Source organism: Nomascus leucogenys, chromosome 9 (genome assembly GCF_006542625.1).
Source record: "Nomascus leucogenys isolate Asia chromosome 9, Asia_NLE_v1, whole genome shotgun sequence".
Taxonomy (NCBI): Eukaryota; Metazoa; Chordata; class Mammalia; order Primates; family Hylobatidae; genus Nomascus; species Nomascus leucogenys.
The window spans coordinates 80160462-80183835 of NC_044389.1; the positions used below are offsets into that span (position 1 = coordinate 80160462).

The 23374-nt window shown below is 34.5% G+C and overlaps 1 protein-coding gene across 1 annotated transcript in view; it reads right to left on the bottom strand.

Moving 5' to 3' along the window:
* The window catches only part of STPG2 (sperm tail PG-rich repeat containing 2), a 931943-nt gene that overhangs the window by 524335 nt on the left and 384234 nt on the right, over positions 1–23374 (bottom strand). Inside the window, exon 10 of the mRNA XM_030819148.1 lies at positions 599–714. Within this exon, the coding sequence (XP_030675008.1) occupies positions 599–714 (116 nt within the window). The remainder of the gene's footprint in view (positions 1–598; positions 715–23374) is intronic.

The following is a 23374-nucleotide window of genomic DNA, read 5'->3' on the forward strand; positions in this document are numbered from 1 at the left end:
TATAAAATATTTTACTTTCAATAGTTAGTAGGGTAGGAACGGGGAACCTATTTCATTCTAATTCTCAAAAGGGCAATAAAGGGCTATTGTGAACACATTTTCTAAAATCTTTCAGGTTATGATCAGAAGGTCCATAGCTTAAAAGACACCTTTATTTACTATAAACTTAAATACAGCATCCATGTTCATTAAAAGAAAATAAAAGAGCAACACACAATTTTATTTGTTCCATAGGGCTTTCTTGTGAGCTCTCTGAGAAATAATTACTTCAATAAATACTAAGAGATTTCAATATATGGATACAAACAAGTATGTAAACAAGTGAACTTTAATATTTGTAGGAATATAAATAAATTATATATATGAGTACTGCAAAGCATATTTAGAGATAGAAAAGTTGTTTAAATAATTATTAAATTCTTAAATAATTCTTTTTAATGTCAGACTACATCTTTAAAAATCTCCTTAGTCAAAATATTTTCATTAATCAGCAATGTGAATAAAATATATGGAAAGGACTTTAATATATACATTTGTAGTACTTTCTGGAAATTAATTCTATTCTTGTGTCACTGATAAGAAGAAAATATTGACAAACCTCATATGTTGCTGGGCCTGGAGTAATCTCTTTGGACTCTTCAAAGCGCTTTGATGATTTCACAAATAAGGGTATGGGGCAAGATTTCCTTAAAACAGGATTGTATGCTGCAGGACCTGAGAGACAACAAATGTAAAAATTATGACAAAGCATATTTTAAAATTATTGATTTTGGTCATATGAATATTAGGTTTGTGCTCTTAATGTATAAAGTTAGCATGAAACAATCTTGGACCCAATGTTTTTGAATGCTTAAAATCGTTTGGTTTATGTCTTTGAAATATGATAAGCATAAGATGGTGGAATCTGTTTGCCTAATAATTAAATATATTACAGCAATAATTTCCAAAAAAGAGAAAACAGTACTCCCTCAATATACTTTTACATCATGAATGAAGATGCTTAACTCTTATATCCTAAATATTCATTCACATGTTCAGTGAGGAGTTAGGGCTTGAGCTGCATTTGGAAATATAAATAGGATTTAAAGAAGCAGAAAGGTGCTTTAACAGCATTCTGGGCAGTAAACATTATGGAAATCAAGACGCGAAGATGGAATGTAGATGGAGCAATCAAATGTAGTAAACAGATGGTTTGCATGGAACAAGGCCTAATCCTAAATAAGGATTTTTGTACTTAAGACAATCGGTTCCAACTTGTATTCTTCAATGCCCCCAAATTCTTACAGAAGTGACCAGGGGATAATTTGTAGGTAAAGCCCAAGTAGAAAAGGTTTGAATTATTTTTATTCACAACATCTCTAAAAACTTTTGAGAACCACTTTCATAGACAATGGGTAGTTCTTAAAAGTTTTAAATAGTCATGAAAAGTGGTAGTTTAGAAAGTAAATTCTGGCAGATTCTTGATTCTCATGAAGAGCGTACAACCAAGACCCCTTGCATGTGCAGTTCAGGATAGGGTTCGAGCTCCTATGAGAATCTAATGTCAGGCTAATCTGACAGGAGGTGGAGCTCAGGCCATAATACTCACTTGCCCGCTGCTCATCTCCTGCTGGGCAGTCTGATTCCTAACAGGCCATTGACAGGTATAGGTCCTTGGCCCAGGGATACGGGACCTGTGGTCTAGTGAATGGAACCTAGCTAGTACAACTTCACAGAGAGAAGATAGGGAGAGGTATTTCTTTTCCTCATTCATATTTTAAACAATACTATTGAGTGTCTATCACATGCCAAATCTTGTGTTTCAAGAGAATGTTAGAGGTCTACTATATCGAATGTTTCAAGAGGAAAGAAGACTTAGGAAGGACACTGTAGAATATGTGGAATATAATTTTAGAAGAATGGTAGTGAATGAAATTAGATTGGGGGGCATCAGAGAGGCAATGTATAGGGAGAGAAAATAAAACCTTTGGCCACAGAATATTGACAATAAATATAAACAGTGAAATAGAAGAGTAGATATAATGATATTAATAAAATACAAAATTAATTTCTCTATATTTCCCTAATAAGCATGCAATTCAATCTACCTATTTTGGCAAATACATTTTTGTTGATGCTTTAAAATCTAAAATATTTTTAAATTAATAGGTTAGTATGAAACATTTTTAATGGTTTTAGCTTCATTAATATAGGACATTTCAAAATTTAAGACAAAGGACATGTAGGCTCTAGCCCAATCATTGTAATATCAGCTTAATTAAGATATAGGTATCTAAAGTTCCTTGTGGGAAGCTAATGTGTTTTGATATACCAAGTGATAAGGAAAGTGTTTTTGCAAATGCCATCTTACTATAAAACAACAGCATGCACAACTTTGGAATAATATAATTTATATTTATAGTGCAGAGGAATAATGCACATATACATACATAACATCTTTACTGACAGACATTCATACACAAACTACGTAAGGGAAAATATATCATCGACCATAGTATTCAGAATTAAAAAAATACAAACTATCATCAGAAGCTGGGTACATCATAATTCCATAGTCAGTTAATTGAAAATTGTAGTTTTAACCATAAAGATTTATAAAGGTTAATGCAACAGGTAAGGCTATTATCCAAACACTATTGTAACTGTAACTTTCATTTTCAATTATGAAGAAATATAGTCTATTCTCTACCCTTACCATCAGGCTACAGCAACTGATAAATACTTACATTCACAGCTATAACTCATTAAAGAAAAGAAATTATTCAAATGTAATTGTAGATTTCTTTTTATTGGAATTCCTTTGAGGAACATTAACTGAAGCAAAACTTCTCAATATGCATCTTGCTCCATTTTAGCACTTAGCCTGGTTTAAGCTACAGAATATTTTTTAAATAAAACAAAGCCTTATCATACTTAGTTTTAAAATACACTTTCAATTACATATGCTACTGCTTATATGATACAGGTCAAAGACTTACATTGCTTCATCAGCTCTCATTCATAGCTAGATTATGCAGAAACTATCTTCTTTTTAGATACCAAAACGTCACATTTTAATCACAGGTAATAAGGAAGAAAACTTCTCATTCCAAATCAAACACCTATGAAAAGTCTGCCTGAATCATGGCTAGTATATAATGGGAAATTTAAGAGTAGGTGATTCTTATAATTGCATATTTTCCAGCCCTGTGCCAACTCAGTCTCTATGAAATGTCAACCAATGCTACAGGGCAAAAATGGAACATAACAGGAACAGTGAGTAATTTAAAATAAAAACCTATGTTTCTGTCCCTTCAATATGAACATCTTGGTACATTAGAGTGGCCTCAGAAAAAACAATTTCTATAAATAAAGCTACAAAATCTCAGATTTCATAAGTTGTTTGCTTTATAATGGGCTAAAATTATAAATAATGTAATCATTCTTACTATGAATACTTTTTTCATGTGAAGGTGACACAAATCTACTAAAAATTAAATATCCCATATATGAGCATACTAAAACCCTGGAAGAAAACCTAGGCAATACCATTCAGGACATAGGCATGGGCAAAGACTTCATGACTAAAACACCAAAAGCAATGGCAACAAAATCCAAAACTGACAAATAGGATTTAATTAAACTAAAGAGCTTCTGCACAGCAAAAGTAACTATCATCAGAGTGAACAGGCAACCTACAGAATGGGAGAAAATTTTTGCAATCTACCCATCTGACAAAGGGCTAATATCCAGAATCTACAAAGAATTCAAACAAATTTACAAGAAATAAATAACCCCGTCAAAAGGTTGGCGAAGGATGTGAACAGACACTTCTCAAAAGAAGACATTTATGCAGCCAACAAACATATGAAAAAAAGCTCATCATCACTGGTCATTAGAGAAATGCAAATCAAAACCACAATGAGATACCATCTCCATCTCATGCCAGTTAGAATGGTGATCATTAAAAAAATCAGGAAACAACAGATGCTGAAGAGGATGTGGAGAAACAGGAATGCTTTTATGTTGTTGGTGGGAGTGTAAATTAGTTCAACCATTGTGGAAGACAGTGTGGCAATTCCTCAAGGATCTAGAACCAGAAATACCATTTAACCCAGCAATCCCATTACTGAGTATATACTCAAAGGACTATTAATCATTCTGCTATAAAGACACTTGCACACATATGTTTATGCAGCATTGTTCACAATAGCAAAGACTTCGAACCAACCCAAATGCCCATCAATGATAGACTGGATAAAGAAAATGTGGCACATATACACCATGGAATACTATGCAGGTATAAAAAAAGGATGAGTTCATGTCCTTTGCAGGGACATGGATGAAGCTGGAAACCATCATTCTCAGCAAACTAACACGGAAGAGAAAACCAAACACCACATGTTTTCACTCAGAAGTAGGAGATGAACAATGAGAACACATGGACACAGGGAGGGGAACATCACACACTGGAGCCTGTGGGGGTGGGGGTGGAAGGCTAGGGGAGGGATAACATTAGGAGAAATACCTAATGTAGGTGACGGGTCGATGGGTGCAGCAAGCCACCATGGCACGTGTATACCTATGAAACAAACCTGCACGTTCTGCACATGTATCCCAGACCTTAAAGTACAATTTTTAAAAAGGGGTTAAAAATCAGTTAGGAAATTGTCCACTGAAATTTCATGGTTTTAAAATGTCATTTAGAAAGTTTATACATTTATGGAACACATTTTCTCACACTGATTTTATTCTTCAGCTTTACAAATGAAGTAATAGCAAAGAGAAAAGACTAGTACACAAAGAAGTATCATCATCAATGCCAGAGACACATTTAGGTTTAATGCTCTTCCACTACCTCTAAGACTAGCTTTGATTAAATGGCACTTCAGATTATGACCACAGAACTGCATAGTCTATTAAATTGAGCTATAGGTAACAAAGAAAAAAGAGTCCCAATACTACATTAATTTTAAACAAAATGTCCGTTTATTTTTGCCATCCCTTTAAATTATCCATTCAAAAATAAAAAGGGTATTACATATTTTAAGAAATAAGATTTTACATATTCAAGGATATCTTAAAGTTATTATAGAGTATCTGGAAGTTATTGTGTACAAAGCCCCCAAGAAATTGACTATTTTAATGTACTCCAAACTAAGTAGACTGAGAAATTCATCCCCTGGCATCTACCTAAAGCATGCACCTGTTAAAACATGTGTTCCTAGCACTGATTAAGCTATAGGACTGTCACTGTTATGACATATAAATACGAAATCATATGGATTTGGCTTGACTGAAATATTTCTTCAGACAGCAATGTCTGTTTATCTGTGTACCTCTAATACATACTTATCAAAATGTACATCCATAAGCCCTGTCAAGTGAAGTCTTTCAACTGCTGCTATAAAAAAGATACTTCCACTCTGTGATAACGTAAGTACATTGTAGGTAAATTTGAATGACTTTCGCCAGTCATAAATGTGGGTGTAATACAGTTTCTGTGTGAATTATAGGAACCAACTGAAAGGAAGGATAATCACCTTTCACCTAAAACCACTTTGAGTAGGCAGTACATAAATATGTAACACATGAATTATTTTTAAGAATGAACAGAATTACCAAATAATAAAATATGAATTTGTCTTTGAGGTAAGCAGAATACTTCACAATTGTCCTGAAATATTAGTGGCAAATTCTCATAATTAAATTTTGGTTTTATACTTCACAGTTCTTATGTAAAGGTTTGAAGCCATATTGCCAAGAAAATTATCAAGGCAAAAAAGTAGAGTAAGTCTCAACATATATTTGAAGTTCCCTTAGATCACCATTATCAGGGCTAAATTAGCACCACTCTATTTAGCAAGGCATTCCCTCTGTCAAGACTGATACTTATCTCTGGGAATATTACATGTACAAATCAGGATAATGCTAAAACATGTCACATCACAGATGAAGTTACATAAAGTCCTTTAAATAAAGTACCAACTTTATTTTAAAAGTAATTAAAACACTTGATTTAAATAAACTAAATTCTTCACAAACATTAAAGAAAATCACTAATGTATACCATTTAAACTGTGACTATTTGCCGTTTTCTCAACTCATTAAAAATTGTAAGGTTTCTAAATATGTTTGGATTTGAATCTGCTGCTAACATCTTTACCTGTATAACTCTGCTAGGAAAAACTAGACTAAAAGAGTTTAGAGTTTCCAGAAAGGGGAGCCTACATTATTTATTTAGTGAGGAGCCAATTAAGCAAAGATTAATATTTCATTTACAACTTAAATGAACAACTTCTGTATCCCAAAGCAAATATATGCTATAGATGAAATGAATGATACAATACTTTTCATGCTTTGATGTCATCAAAATTGTTTTACATTCATTGGATTTTAAACAAGAACTATTAGATTAACCATTGAATATTGCAGTAACCTTTGTCCTCCTTTTTAGTGAACCAAAATCTATATATAGATTCAAATCTAAATAAGAATGCTTTTCTTCACTCTTACAGTATTCTTTGGTCACTATGATCCTGTAATCATGTAATGTAAATATTCTCTAACTTGTTCCTATGTCCTACTAGAATAAGAGACAGCAGACTACTGTGAGAATTCAGCAGCATTCTTCCCTTTCAAAGCTTCTCATCAACTAAGGTTGAATATTCCTAATCCAAAAATCTGAAATCCAAAGTACTCCAAAATCTGAAACTTTTCAAGCATCAACATGATGCTCAAAGAAAATACTGATTGATACATTTCAGATTCTGGATTTTCAGATTAGGGATGCTGAACTGTTGAGTATAAATAATGTAAATCTAAGATCCAAAAACTTTGAAATCTGAAACACTTCCAGTCCCAATCATTTTGGATAAGACATACCACTGGTTAATTATAACCAAGACTAGTAACAGTGGAATTTTTTACATTAATAATGTCTACTTCCAAATAATTAAGGGATTCCTCATCTGGCTTTAGTACCTACAGCTCACAGGGTTTATTCACTACCCTTCTATAGCTTTAGAAATGTTACTCCACTGGTCTCTGGCTGAACTTCTTGTAGGGCATGACATATCAGACTAAAAAACAAAAACAATCATATGCAGCATCATATATTTTATGTTGTTCATGGACCACAGACATCAGAATCATCCCAATTAGTGTAAAAATGAAGACCCCTTGGATTCATCCCAAAATAATAAATCATATGCTCTGAAAGTGGGACCCAGAAAACAATTTCAACAAAACCCATAATATTTATACTTTAAATCAGTTTTCTCTCAAATAATCTTGGTAACCAGTGATCCAGACAAAGAATAAACCTTCCGAAATTCTGGATGAGACTATAATTTTCTCTGAAATACATCTGAATCTTATGTGCCTGCCTACGGTAGAGCCTCTATAAATGCTTATTCAGCTGAACTGAACTGAATCAAGAAAGGAAGAATCAATTTATGAGCTACCTAGAATCTGCTTCTTTGACTTTAAGCATTTTAACCATTTTCTTGTCATTTTACTTTCTTTTTAGTAACTGTCCACGAAAAGAAATAGATGGATTGAAGTCGCATTTCTATTTATAATATGCAAATAGCATTTAGATGATACATCACATAAATATTTGTAAATATGTTAGAGCAATTGTTACCTGGGACGAAAGAGATTAACATGAGACTGGCAGTATTAAGATAGGAAAAAGACTTTCTTTTCAGTATACATCCTTCACTATAGTATGAATTCTGTTATGTGGATGTCATACTATTTTAATCTTGGACCAAACTGGCAAACTTATTTCATGATAACTGAAGAGGCAATGCTTGCAAGTATATTTTCATCTCTATGTTATTTTAGCCTATTATTTCTAGAATAAATCTTAAACCTAAATTGAAATTCAATCTTTCTATAGCCATGTAACCTTGATTAATTCTCTAAATCATGCTCACCTTTAGTCTTCTCTTTTGTAATAGAAATAAAAAAAAACCAGCTCAGAGAAGTTAAACAACTTTCATAAGTTATAAAATGAGTAAGGAACAAAGTACCTGCTTTTCATCCTTGGAATATCCCTGAGAGGGTAGAAGGGGGAAAATTATTATTTAAACTTCACAGGAAACAGAGTTAAATAGCAGAGCTGTGGCTTCACTTTATGGTTTTAATAGCTCTAGTTTTAACAGTAGTAAAAACTACTTCATGCTGCCTTCTTAATCTCCATTAGATGTCTCAGCACCTCCAAAACCATCAAATTTGCCAAACAAATATCATATTAATCAAATGACAATGTTATGCTTTTACCGCAGCATGACAATTCTCTAAAAGGTGAATTGGGTCTAGGAGATGGAATAAATAAGCATAGTTGATAAATTTAGGGAATTTTTTCTTGAATTAATTACTAATTCACTAGCGCACCAAAAACAGAGGTAATTTTTGTTTTACCCATATATTTTAAAAGTTGTAAGTATAAACACATTTAAGGAAAGCACAAATATCACAATTCTAAAAATCAAGTTGTCTTCAAATCTCCGTATTACCACATTGCTAGTTGTCAAGGCTGCCACACACTGCTACTTTCAAAGCCTGTTATAAACAACAATAAAACAAATTCTAGAGTTAAATGCTATTTTTCTAGAATCCAATAGCACTACATCCTATCTTTGGGTGAAGGCTGCCTCTCTGTGGTAGAATGCAATGTTATGTCTTCCCTGAGAGACAATCTTCTCTCTCATAGTTTTAACTAGAAATCATCTGTATAATATTCAAAAATATACAGATTTAAATACAGTGCCTTAACCATTTCTTTCAGGATTATACGTTTGCCTTCATGTTTAGAAAAATCTTTGAACCGCAAGGAACAGCCTCACTCATTTAGGCAAGCACGTATAGCAAGAGATGAAAACAGCATTTCTTGCTAGTAACAGAAATCAAGTAAAAACGAATTGCTCAAAAAGAATAGTCATGTTTGCTGTCTTTTTTGAAAGCTGAAGTCATTATTCACTTTACACTGAGTGACCTCTGCTGGTCAGAAAGACACATATTAATGGACATCATATCTACCAGAAAGCAGCTGTTATCTTAATTTCCCCAAGTAATTACTCAGATATATTGTGTGTCATGAGAGGAAGTTGGCTATTCACTTACAGTGCAACAATACAGGAACATATCCTATTTCAAATACTGAAAGTCAAGAAGCAAATATCAAATGGATATCTTTTACAAACATTGAGTTAATTGCTATTTCTTCACTAATGTCCATTGTTAGTTGAAATAAAAGTAGACTCAAAAGGTCTTCTTATTATAAGACTTATTTTGAAAGGAAGTATACACTATAATAAAAAAATTAAGATTTTGGTATTTTTAACTATAGGATGACCGAAAGCTTAGCATTTGTACACTATTAACTGAAATAAACAAAACATATTTATATGATAAATATATGACTTGTTATAGCTCAGAAGTAAAGAATTTATTTAGCTAAGTAATATAGTTACAAAAATTACATTTACCTTCTCTAAAACAGAACATGCTACACATCAGAAACTGTAAAACCTAATTAGGAGAAGGTGTCCAGAGACTCAGAGTAAACATTTAAACAACCAATATCAAAATACTCTTTTTAAAACATATATCACTGCAAAAACTGCGCAGATTGTTTTTCGTTATAACTTTAATAGAGGTCACAACCTTTGACATGAAATATATCAATAAAAACACCAAAGAATGTTGCCTACAAAAATTTTTTATTAAGAAAATTATTATATATCCTGATTGCTAATTATTACAATGTCCCCCTCCCCTCCTTTTTTTTCTTTTTAACAATGTCCAGGAGGGAAAAAAAAAAAAGAAGCATATTTGGTCTTTGCTTCAGCAAATACTGAAATCTATTTATATGCAAATAAGCTATCCATGATTAGTATGAGAAAAGACTTGTGTATAAAGGAGACATAAATTATCACTAGAAGCCATTAATGAAATCTATTTCAAAACATAACATTTTACAAGAGCCCTCACTCATGTAATATTTGCTTAAGCCACGAGGAGAAATGGTGAGTTCTACACTTAGATGAAATCTGATACTAGATTATTTCCCATGCCAATTTGTTTTATAAAATGAATTTATCCTTTCCTTAAAAATGACTTGATAATTCTAACTCCAGTGAGTCTTTTTAGAGAACTTCATCATTAAAATCAGAGCCTTATGTGTTTGTCACATAATTGCCACACTTTTTGAGGGGTTTTATTTTGTGTCTGTTAGAATAATTTTCATTCTTTAGGGTTTAAAATGTTAACATTCATTTTTATATTCTACGTATATTCATTTTTATATTCTGCATATAAAAATGAACAAATAGATGAGTCTTAAGAGGGAACATGAGTCTTTCTGGAATAAGTTGAATTTCTATTGAAAATAATAAAATAAGCAATAATTAATAGACCTATAAAATACTTTTGTATACGTTTTTCATTTTCTTTTGGGGTATCTTGCTTTGTTCTCCTTTACATCATAAATTTCTTGTTTAGTCCATATTTGAGTCTCTGCCAATTTTTTTTTTTTTTTTTTGAGACGGAGCCTTGCTCTGTCGCCGAGGCTGGAGTGCAGTGGCGCGATCTCCGCTCACTGAAAGTTTTCCCTCCCGGGTTCACGCCATTCTCCTGCCTCAGCCTCCTGAGTAGCTGGGACTACAGGTGCCCACCACCACACCCAGCTAATTTTTTTTTTTTTTTTTGTATTTTTAGTGGAGACGGGGTTTCACCATGTTAGCCAGGATGGTCTCTATCTCCTGACCTCGTGATCCGCCCGCCTCGGCCTCCCAAAGTGCTGGGATTACAGGCGTGAGCCACCACGCCCGGCGGAGTCTCTGCCAATTTTAAATATCGCAGATATTTCTTCTTTCTGTCATCTACCGAGCTTTTCCTAGGATGCCCAATGTTGAAGAGAAATCCTTCGTTTTAAAACAGTTAAGCTCAGATTTTTTTTTATAGTTGTTACTTTTGGAGTTTTTAGTAAGAAGTATTTCCCCAATTTCTAGGTTGTAACAGTATTCTCTTAGACACTGAGGACTCCAAAAGGTGGGAGGGAGGGAGGGGTTAAGGGTTAAAAATCCACCTATTGGATACTGTGTTCACTATTGGGATGACGATTCAATGGAAGCCCAAACCCCACCAATATGCAATATATTCCTGCAGCAAACATGCACGTGTACCCACTGAATCTGATTTCTTTTTAATTAAAAAATCAGTATTCACTGATATTTTCTTCAAATAACTTTGTAGTTTTACCTTTCCATTTAGGTCTTTAATCCATATAGATTCCATTTTTGTACATGGTATTTTGTAAGGATCTAATCTTATTTTCTCTGGTAAATGTATTGGTCCATTTTCACATTGCTATAAAGAACTGCCTGAGACTGGGTAATTTATAAGCAGAAAAGGTTTAATTGACTCACATTTCCACGTGGCTATGGAGGCCTCAGGAAATGTACAGGCATGGTGGAAGGTGAAGGGGAAGCAGGCACTTCTTCATGAGGCAGTAGGAGAAAGCATGAAGAGGGAAGTGCCACTTTTAAACCATCAGATCTTGTGATAACACTATCATGAGAACGGCATAAGGGAAACTGTTCCCATGATCCAATCACCTCCAACCAGGTCCCTCCCTCAACACATGGTGATTACAATTTGAGACAAGATTTGGGTGGGGACACAGAGCCAAACCATATCAGTAAGTTTGTCGGTTTTCCCAGTATGTCAACTAAATAATTTTTGTTTACGTATTGAGTTGCAGTGACATCTTTACAATAAATTGTCTTCACATACACATTAATCTGTCTCTGAATTTTCTGTTTCCTTATTCATTTGTCTTGCTTTTGTGCCAAAACTGCAAAGTTTTTATTAATATAGATTTGCAGTGTGTCTTAATAAATGGTATTGGAATTTCTCCCCTTCTCTATTCATTTTTTTAAGCTCTTCATATACCTTTATTTTTACACACATTTATATGTGATCATTAATTTCTTCAAAAAATCCAACTGGAATCTTAAGTGGGGTTACATTTATAGATTAAGAAAAGTAAAACTGATATCTTGATTATATAAAGTCATCACATTCAAGTGCCTAGAATAGCTCTTCATTTATTCAGACCACTATCTATGTCTATTATTAGTTTAAAAATTATCTTTATGAAATTGTTTTTTCTTATTTAATCCGAGGAACATTATTTTACTGTGAGTTGTACATTATTTCATTACTCTTTTGAAAATGATCACTGCTGGTATTGAGAACTGTTACTGGCTGTGTAAGTCATTATCTATCCAGCAAGTGTGGTGAATTTTCTTATCAGTTCTAGTAGTTTCTGGACATTTTTAAAAGTTGCTATATGATGCTATAATCTGCAATTTAAAGTAGGTTTATATCTTTTCTTCCAATACTTCCTTTTTTTGTGTTATTAGGTATTCTATCTTTAGGTATTGATGTGAACCACCTACTCTGTTAAGAAGGTATGGTAATAGTAGGTATCCTTGTCTTCCTTTCTTTAAGAATAATGTCTTAGGATTATAGCCTTTATCAAGTTAATAAAGTTACTAATATTCATAGCTTTCTGAGATTTTTAAATCACAATAGGTATATTTAATTTAAAAATTGCTTATGCAGGTCTTTATTCAAGTACTTCTTGAAAGAGTACAGTACAGAAATATGAAAATACCCTAGAAAACACTGCTCCCAGAACTCTTCTTGACTCAAATCCTGTTGATTTATCTTTGCTTTTAGGTGACTAGGCAGTTTAGAATGCAATATTTTTTTGCCTATCTCCCCCTACTATGCTTAATACTTGCTATTACAAGAAAAGAGCATGTGCAAATGAGGAAGAGGTATGATAGTGGGAAGGCAGTCGGGTGTTCTACTTATTCATCCTAAAGTCCACTAATAAATTCATCCTAAAGTCCAATAATACATACATCCCTTCCTCTGCTAACCTACACAGAGTTGCAAGTCAGAACTGTTGCTGAAAGGGAGACCAAGAAGAGAATAGCACCACTTTTGTTTTTAGTGCACCCAAAGAGCACCCAAACTAGATAAATATTTAGTCTTTGTTTCCTTAAGTATGAACACACCAAAATTTACTTAGTAAATGACAAGAAATAGCCACATGAAAGACAAAGACCAAAATAAATAGAAAAACTGACCCTGAAGAAAAAAATAGTTTAGGAAAATATAGAAAATATATAACTTTCAAAATTGAATAGTATGATAAAATATATTCGCAATAATATTGCATCTATAAAACAAAGAGCATTCTGAGAACAATGTACTCCAGGAGCACATAACTGTTGGTATAGAAAATTATAAGAAAAATAGCTTACAAAAACCCTTACAGAATTTAGAGTAAAAAGGCAGAGAGAGAGAAAAAATATGAAAGATAAAAAGATATTTAAAAAAATAAATTCTACTGGAGCCAAAATCCATGTTTCCAGAAAGACAAAATTAAAATGCTGAAAATAAATTACAAAATACAGATTGCTTAAAAAAGATAGAATTCTTCAAATGTAAAAGGACACTATAAAACATAAATGACCTGAGTCCAGGCATTGAAAGAAATTCAGCCATAGATATATTACTGTGAAATTGTAGAACATTAAGAATTTTTTTAAATTCTAAATGTTTCCAAAAAAAGGAAGGTCTTAAGTCCCTCACAAAGGAAAACAAAATCAAAATACCTTCTGATCATATTGGCATCAGCAAAACCAGATTCTAGAAGACAATAAAGCAAAAGAAAAAAAGGTAAGATCAAAATGAAGATATCTTGAAATATAAAGTCCTGCCACTACCTCTATAAAATGAAAGCCCAGGTTTAATACAACTCAGGCCTAGAGAAAAATCAATTCAAACAAAAATAGATCAATGGGCTCCAGAAAAGAGGTCTCCAGAGGGGTTGAAACTTTGGATAAAATGAGAATCAACTCAAGAAAAAAGCAGACAATTTGTATGATATTGTACTCATATGAGGTGGCTAAAGTAGTCAAATTCATAGAGACAGAAAGTAGAATGGTAGTGGTCAGGGGCTAGAGAGGAAGTTATTGTTTAATGAGAAGAGTTTCAAGTTTTGCAAAATGAAAAGAGTTCTGTGGATAGATGGTGGTGATGACAGCACACAGTGTGAATGTACTTAATGCCACTGTGAACACTTTAAAATGATTAAGATGGTAAATTTTCTCTTACGTGTATTTTGCTACAGTTTTTAAAAAGATAAAATTCCAGATAACTGTGTAAGAAAGTAATGATCTAGATCTGAAACTAAATTAAAAAGTGACAAAATTTAAGCAACTAATGACATGCAGAAGAGGAAATCCAAGTGATTCTTATGCCAAAATATTCTACTTTGAGAAAATTAAAGATTATGGCTTTGGTGCCACAGAAAGAAAATTAATCCTTGCATTCTACTTCACTCATCATTGAGTAATTTTTAAATTTTGTTTCTGGGACTTTGAAGGAATAAGGAAAAGTTTATTGCTTTTCTCTAGGCTCTTCTATACAAGTTGGTTTGGTACTATGTGCATGTATCATACACACACACATAATACAAACATATACATACATATACACACACACAGAGAGAATATACCCATGTCGGGAAGAGGCCTCTTCCAACTGATTCTTTTCATTCCATCTGCTGTGATGTTTCATTGAAAATGAAATTATTGTTAAGCATTATTCTACCTCTATAGCTTCTGTTTCTAAAACTATATGTTCTGTAGAGATAGAAACAGGGTTTTGAAAAAAAGGAAATTGTACTTCATTCTGAAATATCTGAGTCTTTAAGTGTATTCTGAAATTCACAAAGTCATCAGAAGGAATAGGTGAAAATTAGATACATAATTACTTATAGTTTGGCTTCTACAATAAAATGTCATTGAAAATGTAGGATTATGTAAATAAATATATTAGGCATATAATGTGTATATGTAAATATATTTATAAATTAACAATGTGTCTATCTCATGATTCCGCATTAGTTTTATATTTATCTTTCTAATATTTATTTTCCTTAATAAAACCATCTAGAAATTAAAATAAACCACCTTTTTTATGAGTGTGATTATCTATACCTAATTTTCCACCATGGGTCTTGTATATCAGTGAAAAGTTGATATGTTTACTATATGAATAGGATAAAACAGGTAAAGATGACAACGTTTAATCAGCCATACACAAAAAACAGAAACTAGCTTTTCTAAGCACTGAAACAATATACCCCCAGGTTTTTTCATGCAGAATGAAAGTTTTCACAGAATGTTAGCTGATATAACACACTCTAAAGCATTCTGTGGTCAAATTTGGGGAAGGTTAGATTAAACAAGGTTCAAACAGGTTTATTAAAGGTCATATCAGAGCCTGTGATATGCTAATTCACACATAAAGAAAAAATACAGCTTGTGCATTTCCAACATGTATGATCATGGATTCCTTTTTTTTTCACAATTTTCTTATAAAACTAGTGTTTGCGTAAATTAATTTAAAAATTTTTGATTTCCAGGATAGCCACATTAGTGTTTTCAACATACTAATTCTAAAATTATAATTTAAATTTCAGCTATGATTCTAGTTAAGAAGCACAAATGAAAGCAGAGATAGAATCATTATAAAGACTTTTTTCTACCATTATTAAAAAATTTCCAAGTAAATTATAGTTAAATAGTTCACATCAAAAAGCCATTTATATCATCTTTGGTTTTGGATATTATGGAACTGTGCTCTCCTAGTTTGCATAATCTGTCATCTTTAGCAAATGCATATTATCTAATCAGACAACAGCTTCATCAGTTTAGCATGTAATAACTTCAGATGGCCATAAAGTATGAACCAAAGAATTCTGTCAGTAGGGAATGGTATTGTCTATAATTGGCCACAGCTGCAAGAAACTTATTCATTTATATTATCTTCAACCTCTTTCTCCTCTAATCAAAAAGAAAAAAATCTCAGCAGCATAGTGGCTAAGTCTGAAACATGTATGATAGAATTACACAATAAAAGCAAATATTGATAACCAAAGAAATGAGATAATTTTGATGTCAAGAAGTTCATTTATTTCTAAGTATTAGTAAAAAGACCTTCCATTTTACTGATGACAGTATTTACCTTTAATAGTATTTTTAAAATTTCATATGAGGCAAAAAATATTATGTAACTCAGTGGAAATTATTTCCTTTAGATTGAAGAAATCTATATGTAGAATTATTTTCAACTTGTTGTTTCCTTGGCAATGTATTTACTTCCTCTCTTGTATGACCAGAGTAATTTATTCCTGATCATCAGAAACAAGAAAATTTAGGATCCAATTGGTGAAAGCCTTATTTGGCCCAGAAAGAGAGTCACTTTCAAATCTGAGCATACCTGTTGAAGTGTCTAACCCAGAGCTGAGGAAAAAAAAATGTTTCATAAGGAGAATGCTCAGTTGGAGTCATACAACCTGCCTAACCTGATCAAACCACTCAGCAGATCCCATAGAAATACTACATCCACATCAGGCTACAGAAAATATTATCTAATGTACAAACAAGCAAAGAAAAACTAACTTATCCCACAAATATCTCCAGAAATCTTTTATCTAAGAAATCTGTGTGTTTGTGTGTGTGTGCATGCATATGTGTGTGTGTGTGAGAAAGAGAGAGAGAGAAAGAAAGATACAGAGAGACAAAGAAAGAGAGACAGAGAGAAAGAAGCAGAGTAGGAGAGAGAAAGAGATAGAGACAGACAGAGGAAAAAAATGGCTTTTCATTCCACTGATGACAAGGCCCCAAGAATTTCTCTCTCTCTCTCTCTCTCTCTCTCTCTCTCTCTCTCTCTCTCAGGGCTAACTGAGGAAAGTGAAAAGAGTCATAACTCTAGATCTTAAAATCCTCATCCAATTTCTAAGATTTATGCCCTCATCTAATTTCTGTTAAAAAAAAAAAAAGGATCTATTACCAACTTTCGGAGGAGCTTTGAGTGACACTGGTAGACTTTAGGGAAGAATATATGACTTTTGCTATCTTTCAGATTTGGAGAATAGAACGTATTTGGTTGGTGGAAAAGTAATCATGGTTTTTGCCATTCTTTAATTCCCATGAACAAAAGCAAGAGCAAAAACCACAATTACTTTTGCATCACTCTAATAACTTATGTCACAGTTTCTTTTATTTTGGTGAAGCCACCTATATGAGTGATTTAGTCAGAACTTTGGAATCAGATTAATTTTCTCAATGGTTATCAAAATAGAAATATATTAAAAACTGAATTTGGTATGTCTCCCTGATAATGCTGTCTCTTCAGACTCTGAATTTTGAGGGAGGAGTTCTTTCTCCTATTATACAATCAGGAATTTGAAACTGTACAAGGTGAGTAAAGGGGATTGGAACTAGCCCACAGATAAAAGATTCAAAGCCAGGCTGCATCCAACATAAACCCTCCTAACAACAGTAACAAGGAATTAAGGTAAAAGACCGTAGGAAAAATACTAAAGGACCCAGACAAGAGCAATATAATTTGTCAGAAGTGTTTAGAAGCATAGACTTCATAAAGCCAATTTATTTTAAAGTGCCTTTTTTTCCTGCTATTGTAAATGAGATTTTTTGCTTGATTTCTTTTTCAGATAGTTTGCTGTTATTGCCTAGAAAAACTACTGATTTTTGTATGTATATTTTGTATCTTGCAACTATACTGAATTCATTTATTAGTTCTCAGAGTTCCTTGGTGAAGTCTTTAGGGCTTTTCTTTTTCAACTTTTATTTTAGATTCAGGGGTACATATGCAGATGTTACATGGATATGTTGTGTGATGCTGAGGTTTGGAGTGTGACTGAACCCATAACTCAGGTAGAGTGCATAGTAAGCACTAGGCAGTTTTTGAACTCTTGCCTCCCTCCCTCACTGCCCCATCTTGTATTCCCCAGTGTCTACTGACCCATCTTTAGGTCCACCTGTACCCAATGTTTAGATCCCACATACAAGTGAGAACATGAGGAATTTGGTTTTCTGTTTCTGCATTACTTAGGTTAGGACAATGGCCTTCGGTTGCATCCATGTTGCTGCAAAGGACATGATTTCATTCTTTTTATGGCTGTGTAGTATGCCATGGTATATATGTACGACATTTTCTTTATCCAATACACCATTGATGGATTCCTATATTGATTCCATGTTTTTGCTGTTGTGAATAGCCCTGTGATGAACATATGGATGCATGTGTCTTTTTGGTGGAATGATTTGTTTTCCTTTGAGTAAATACCCAGTAATGGGATTGCTGGGTTAAATGGTAGTTCAACTCTTAGTTCCTTGAGGAATCTCCAAACTGCTCTCCACAGTGGCCATATATCCTTACATATGTTTTCCAAATTGCTTACTCTGTCTCCTCTCTCAGAAATGCCAACGAGTCATTGGTTTGGTCTTTTTACAAAATCACATAGTTCTGAAAGATTTTGTTCACTTTTTTAAAATCTTTTCTTCTGACTGGATTGATTCAAAGGATCAGTCTCCGAACTCTGAGATTATTTTCTCAGCTTGTTCTAATCTGTTATTAATACTTCCAACTTCATTATGAAATCCCTGTAGTGTATTTTTCAACTCCAGAAGTTCAGTTTGCTTCTTTCTTAAAATGGCTATGTTATCTTTCAACTCTTGGATCGTTTTATTAGCTTCCTTGGATTGGATTTCAACTTTTTCCTGAATCTTGAGCTTTCGTGCCATCCAGATTCTGAATTCTTATTTGTCATTTCAGCCACTTCAATATGGTTAGGAACCATTGCTGGGAGCCAGTGTGACTGTTTGGAGGCAAGGAGGCACTCTGACTTTATCAGTTGCCAGAGTTCTTTCACTGATTCTTTCTCATCTGAGAGGGCTAGTGTTCCTCTATCATTTTCAAGTTGCTGTCATTGAGATGGAGCTTTTGTTTTTATATTCTTTAATTCCCTTGAGGGTTTGACTGTGGTGTACGTTGAGTATAGTCAATTGGCTTCGTTTCTGGGTGCTTCAGAGGGCCAAACCTCTGTATAGGATCTTCATTTGTGGCTAGATTCCTGCATTGGGTTTCACAGGTGATGTGTCCTCAAAGAATTTTTGTTCGGTGGTGTCATTTAGGCTACCTCCAGTATATTACACTTAAGAGTAAGGGTCAACAGACATATTTTTAGCCACATGCCTCTTCTGTATTTCAGTGTGTTCTCAGCATGCTCCTGGGTGAGGGTTGGGAAGCCTAGAGAGGAAGGTTGGGAAGCCTAGAGATGAAGCCTAGGAAGCTCACACTTCCCCAACCAGGTCTCGTTCTGGTGTCTGCCCTAAAGGCTGGCCTGAACATCTAGTTTTGTCCCAAGCCTTCTGTGCCCAGATGCCTGGGCTGTTAGGTGTTATGCGGGGTTCCCTCAGGCAGAGGCTGCAGTTGGCAAAGAGGGTTCACCTTTCGTAGACTGCTCTTGAGAAGAGGGACACGTCCAGCTCCCACACCAGTCCATGAAACCTGGGACTCACTCTTCTCAGTGTTCTGAGGATGGGAGCTCCTTCCCCACTTAAGCTGCATCTACAGATCTCAGCTAGATACTCCTGATCTGTGTGCATGAACCTGGGGGTTTGGGACCAGGCCTGCAGCTTTGTCCTTTGGCCCCTTTGTCCTCTGGTCCCTTTGTCCTTTGGCCCCCAAGCACAGCTTGGGGGCCAAAATGCTCCCATGCCTCAGCATAGCACTAAGGCAGGGCAGTGGAGGTTGTGCATGCTCTTAAAAGGGCAGCCAGGCAGGGTTTTTGGGAGGGGCCCACAGACAGGTAAGCATGAAGATTAGATGGGCCCCAGTCCCATAGGAAAGACAGCCCTGCTGTCTCTCAGCCCTGCAGTTAGTAGGGGCCAGAGCTGCTCAGAGCAAGATGGAGAGCCTCGAGGGATAGGCACCTATGGTCGCATTTTGCCGCAGCTACCCCATTCACAAAATCTTCTGGGCTTGGCACAGGATGGAGCTCTCCCTCTGTCTCCAATCTAGGAAGCGCCCACTGCCCATTCAAATTTCTATGGGTTTTTTCCAGTGTTGTCTTCCAGAATATTTATAGTTTCAGGTCTTATATTTAAGTCACTGATCCATCTTCAATTGATATTTTTATAAGGTGAGAGATAGCGATCCAGTTTCATTCTTCATATGGCTTGCCAGTCTTCCCAGCACCGTTTATTAAACAGGGTGTCCATTCCCCAATTTATGTTTTTGTATGCTTTATCAAAGATCAGTTGGCTGTATATATTTGGCTTACATAAAGAATTCAAGACTAAGACCCCAAAAACAAATGCAACAAAAAGAAAAATAAATAAGTAAGACCTCGTTAAAAGCTTCTGCACAGAAAAAGAAATAATTAGCAGAGTAAACAGACAACCCACAAGAAAATATTTGGAAACTATGGATGGGAGAAAATATTTGCAAGCTATGCATCTGACAAAGGACTGATATCCAGAATCTACAAGGAATTCAAACAAATCAGCAAGAAAAAAACAAATAATCACATTAAAAAGTGAGCGAAGGACATGAATAGACATTTCACCAAAGAAGATATAAAAATGGCCAACAAACATGAAAAAATGCTAAAATCACTAATCATCAGGGAAATGCAATTTAAAACCACAGTGAGATACTATTTTACTCCTGTAAGAATGGTCATTATTAAAAAGTAACAGAAACCATAGATGTTGACCTGGATGTGAGGAAAAGGGAATGCTTATACACTGCTTCTTGGGAATGTAAATTAGTACAACCTCTAAGGAAAACAGTATTGAGATTCCTTAAAGAGTTAAAAGTAGATCTACCATTCAATCCAGCAATCCCACTACTGGGTATCTATCCAAAGGAAAAAAAATAATTATATTAAAAGACACTCGCACATATATATTTATAGCCACATAATTCACAGTTGCAAAGATGTGGAACCAATGTTAAGTGCGCATCAACTAATGAGCAGCTAAAGAAAATGTGGTGTATATACACCATGGAAAACTACTCAGCCATTAAAAGAAATGAAATAATGTCTTTTGCAGAAACTTGGATGGAGCTGGAGGCAATTACTCTAAGTGAAATAACACAGGAGTGGAAAACCAAAAATCATATATTCTCACTTATAAGTAGGAGCTAAGCTACGAGTATGCAAAGTCATACAGAGTGATATAATGCACTTTAGAATGTAGAAGGGGGAGGGTGGGAGGGGAATAGGGATCAAAAACTACACATTAGGTACAATGTTCATTACTCAGGTGACAGATAAATTAAAATCGCAAATTCACTACTATATAATTCATTCGTGTAACAAAAAAAACACTTGTACCCCAAAAGCTATTAAAACAAAAATTAATTTAACAAAATGTCTATGGAGGTCATGGAAGCTCTTGTAGCTAGGATCCCAGAGGCCCATGGTGAGAGTATGTTGTCCTGCAGTTCCTTCACTCACCCCTTCCCTAGAACTTATTCAGGGCCAGGTGCTGGTCCGTTTGCTCAGCAACTCCATGCAGGGTTCCCAGCTCCCTCCCTCCTCTATCTCAGGGTTAGCATCACTTCTCTATCCACTTTCAATGTTTGCTCTCAAAGGATCTGTTTGAGGTGTGATGGTTTACTCAATATTTTGGTTTCTCTCAGTGGGAGAGGCAGTTCCTGGCTATGTCGAGTTGATCATCTTCTAGAGTTTTCTATAAACAAAATCATGCCATCTGAAAGCAGATATTTTCCCTTCTTCCTTTCTAATTTGGGTGCATTTTATTTATTTTTCTTGCCTAATTGCTCTGGGCAAAATTTCCAGCACTATATTGATTAAAAGTGCCAAAAGTGGGCATCCTTGTCTTGTTCCTGATCTTAAATGAAAAGCTTTCAGCATTTCACCATTGAGTATAATGTTACCTGTGTACTTGAGTTATATGGCCTTTACTGTATTAAGGAATATTCCTCCTATACCTAATTTGTTGAGAAATTTTAATTATAAAAGGATATTGAATTTTCTCATAGGCTTTATTTTTTATCACTTAGCTAATTTTTTTAACTTTTATTTCAAATTCAAGAGTACAGTTGCAGGTTTGTTACATAGGTAAACTTGTGTTATGAGTGTTTGTTACACAGATTATTTTGTCACTCAGGTATTAAGCCAGGTACCCATTAGTAATTTTCCTGATTCTCTCCCTTCTCCCAACCTCCACTCTCCAGTGGGCCCCAGAGTGTGGTGTTCCCCTCTATGTGTCCATGTGTTCTCATCATTTAGCTCCCACTTATTAAGTGAGAACATACTTTTTCTATTGAGATGACCATATGATTCTGTTGAGATGATCATATATTTCTTATCCTTTATTCTGTTAATATGGTATATCACATTGATTAATTTGTGTTTATTGAACCATCCGTGCATCCCAAGGCTAAATCTCAAAGCGTCAAATGTCGTGCAGAAAAAAAAAGTTAAGAAAATGGCCTTGGCAATGATTTTTTTGGATACGGCACCAAAAGAAGAGGCAATAAAAGCAAACATAAACAAGTAGGACGACACCAAACTAAAAAGTTTCTGCACGGCCGGGTGCGATGGCTCATGCCTGTAATCCTAGCACTTTGGGAGGCCGAGGCGGATGGATCACAAGGTCAGGAGATTGAGACCATCCTGGCTAACATGGTGAAACCCTGTCTTTACTAAAAATACAAAAAAATTAGCCGGGCGTGGTGGCGGGCGTCTGTAGTCCCAGCTACTCGGGAGGCTGAGGCAGGAGAATGGCATGAACCCAGGAGGCAGAGCTTGCAGTGAGACGAGATGGCGCCACTGCACTACAGCCTGGGCAAGAGTGCAAGACATTGTCTCAAAAAAAAAAAAAAAGTTTTTGCACAACAAAGGAAACAATCAATAAAAAGAAAAGGCAGAATATGGATTGGGTGAAAATATTTGTGAACTACATATTTATATAAAGTTCATATATATACTTCTATATACATATACATATATGCAGGGTTATATATATAGATATATAGATGTGTATATATACAGATATAATAGGTGTGTATATATATACATACACAAACTGAAATAACACAGAAGTGGAAAACCAAAAACCATATGTTCTCACCTATAAGTGGGAGCTAAGCTATGAGTATGCAAAGTCAAATAGAGTGATATAATGTACTTTAGAGACTCAGAAGGGAGAGGTTGGGAGCGAAATAGGATCAAAAACTACACATTAGGTACAATGTACACTATTCAGGTGACAGATGCAGTAAAATCTCAGAATTCACTGCTATATAATTCATCCCTGTAACAAAAAGGCAGAATATGGATTGAGTGAAAATATTTATATATATATATATACACACACACACACATATAGATGTGCATATTCTTACAATATATAAGGATACATGTATATCCTTACAATATGTGAGGATACGTGTA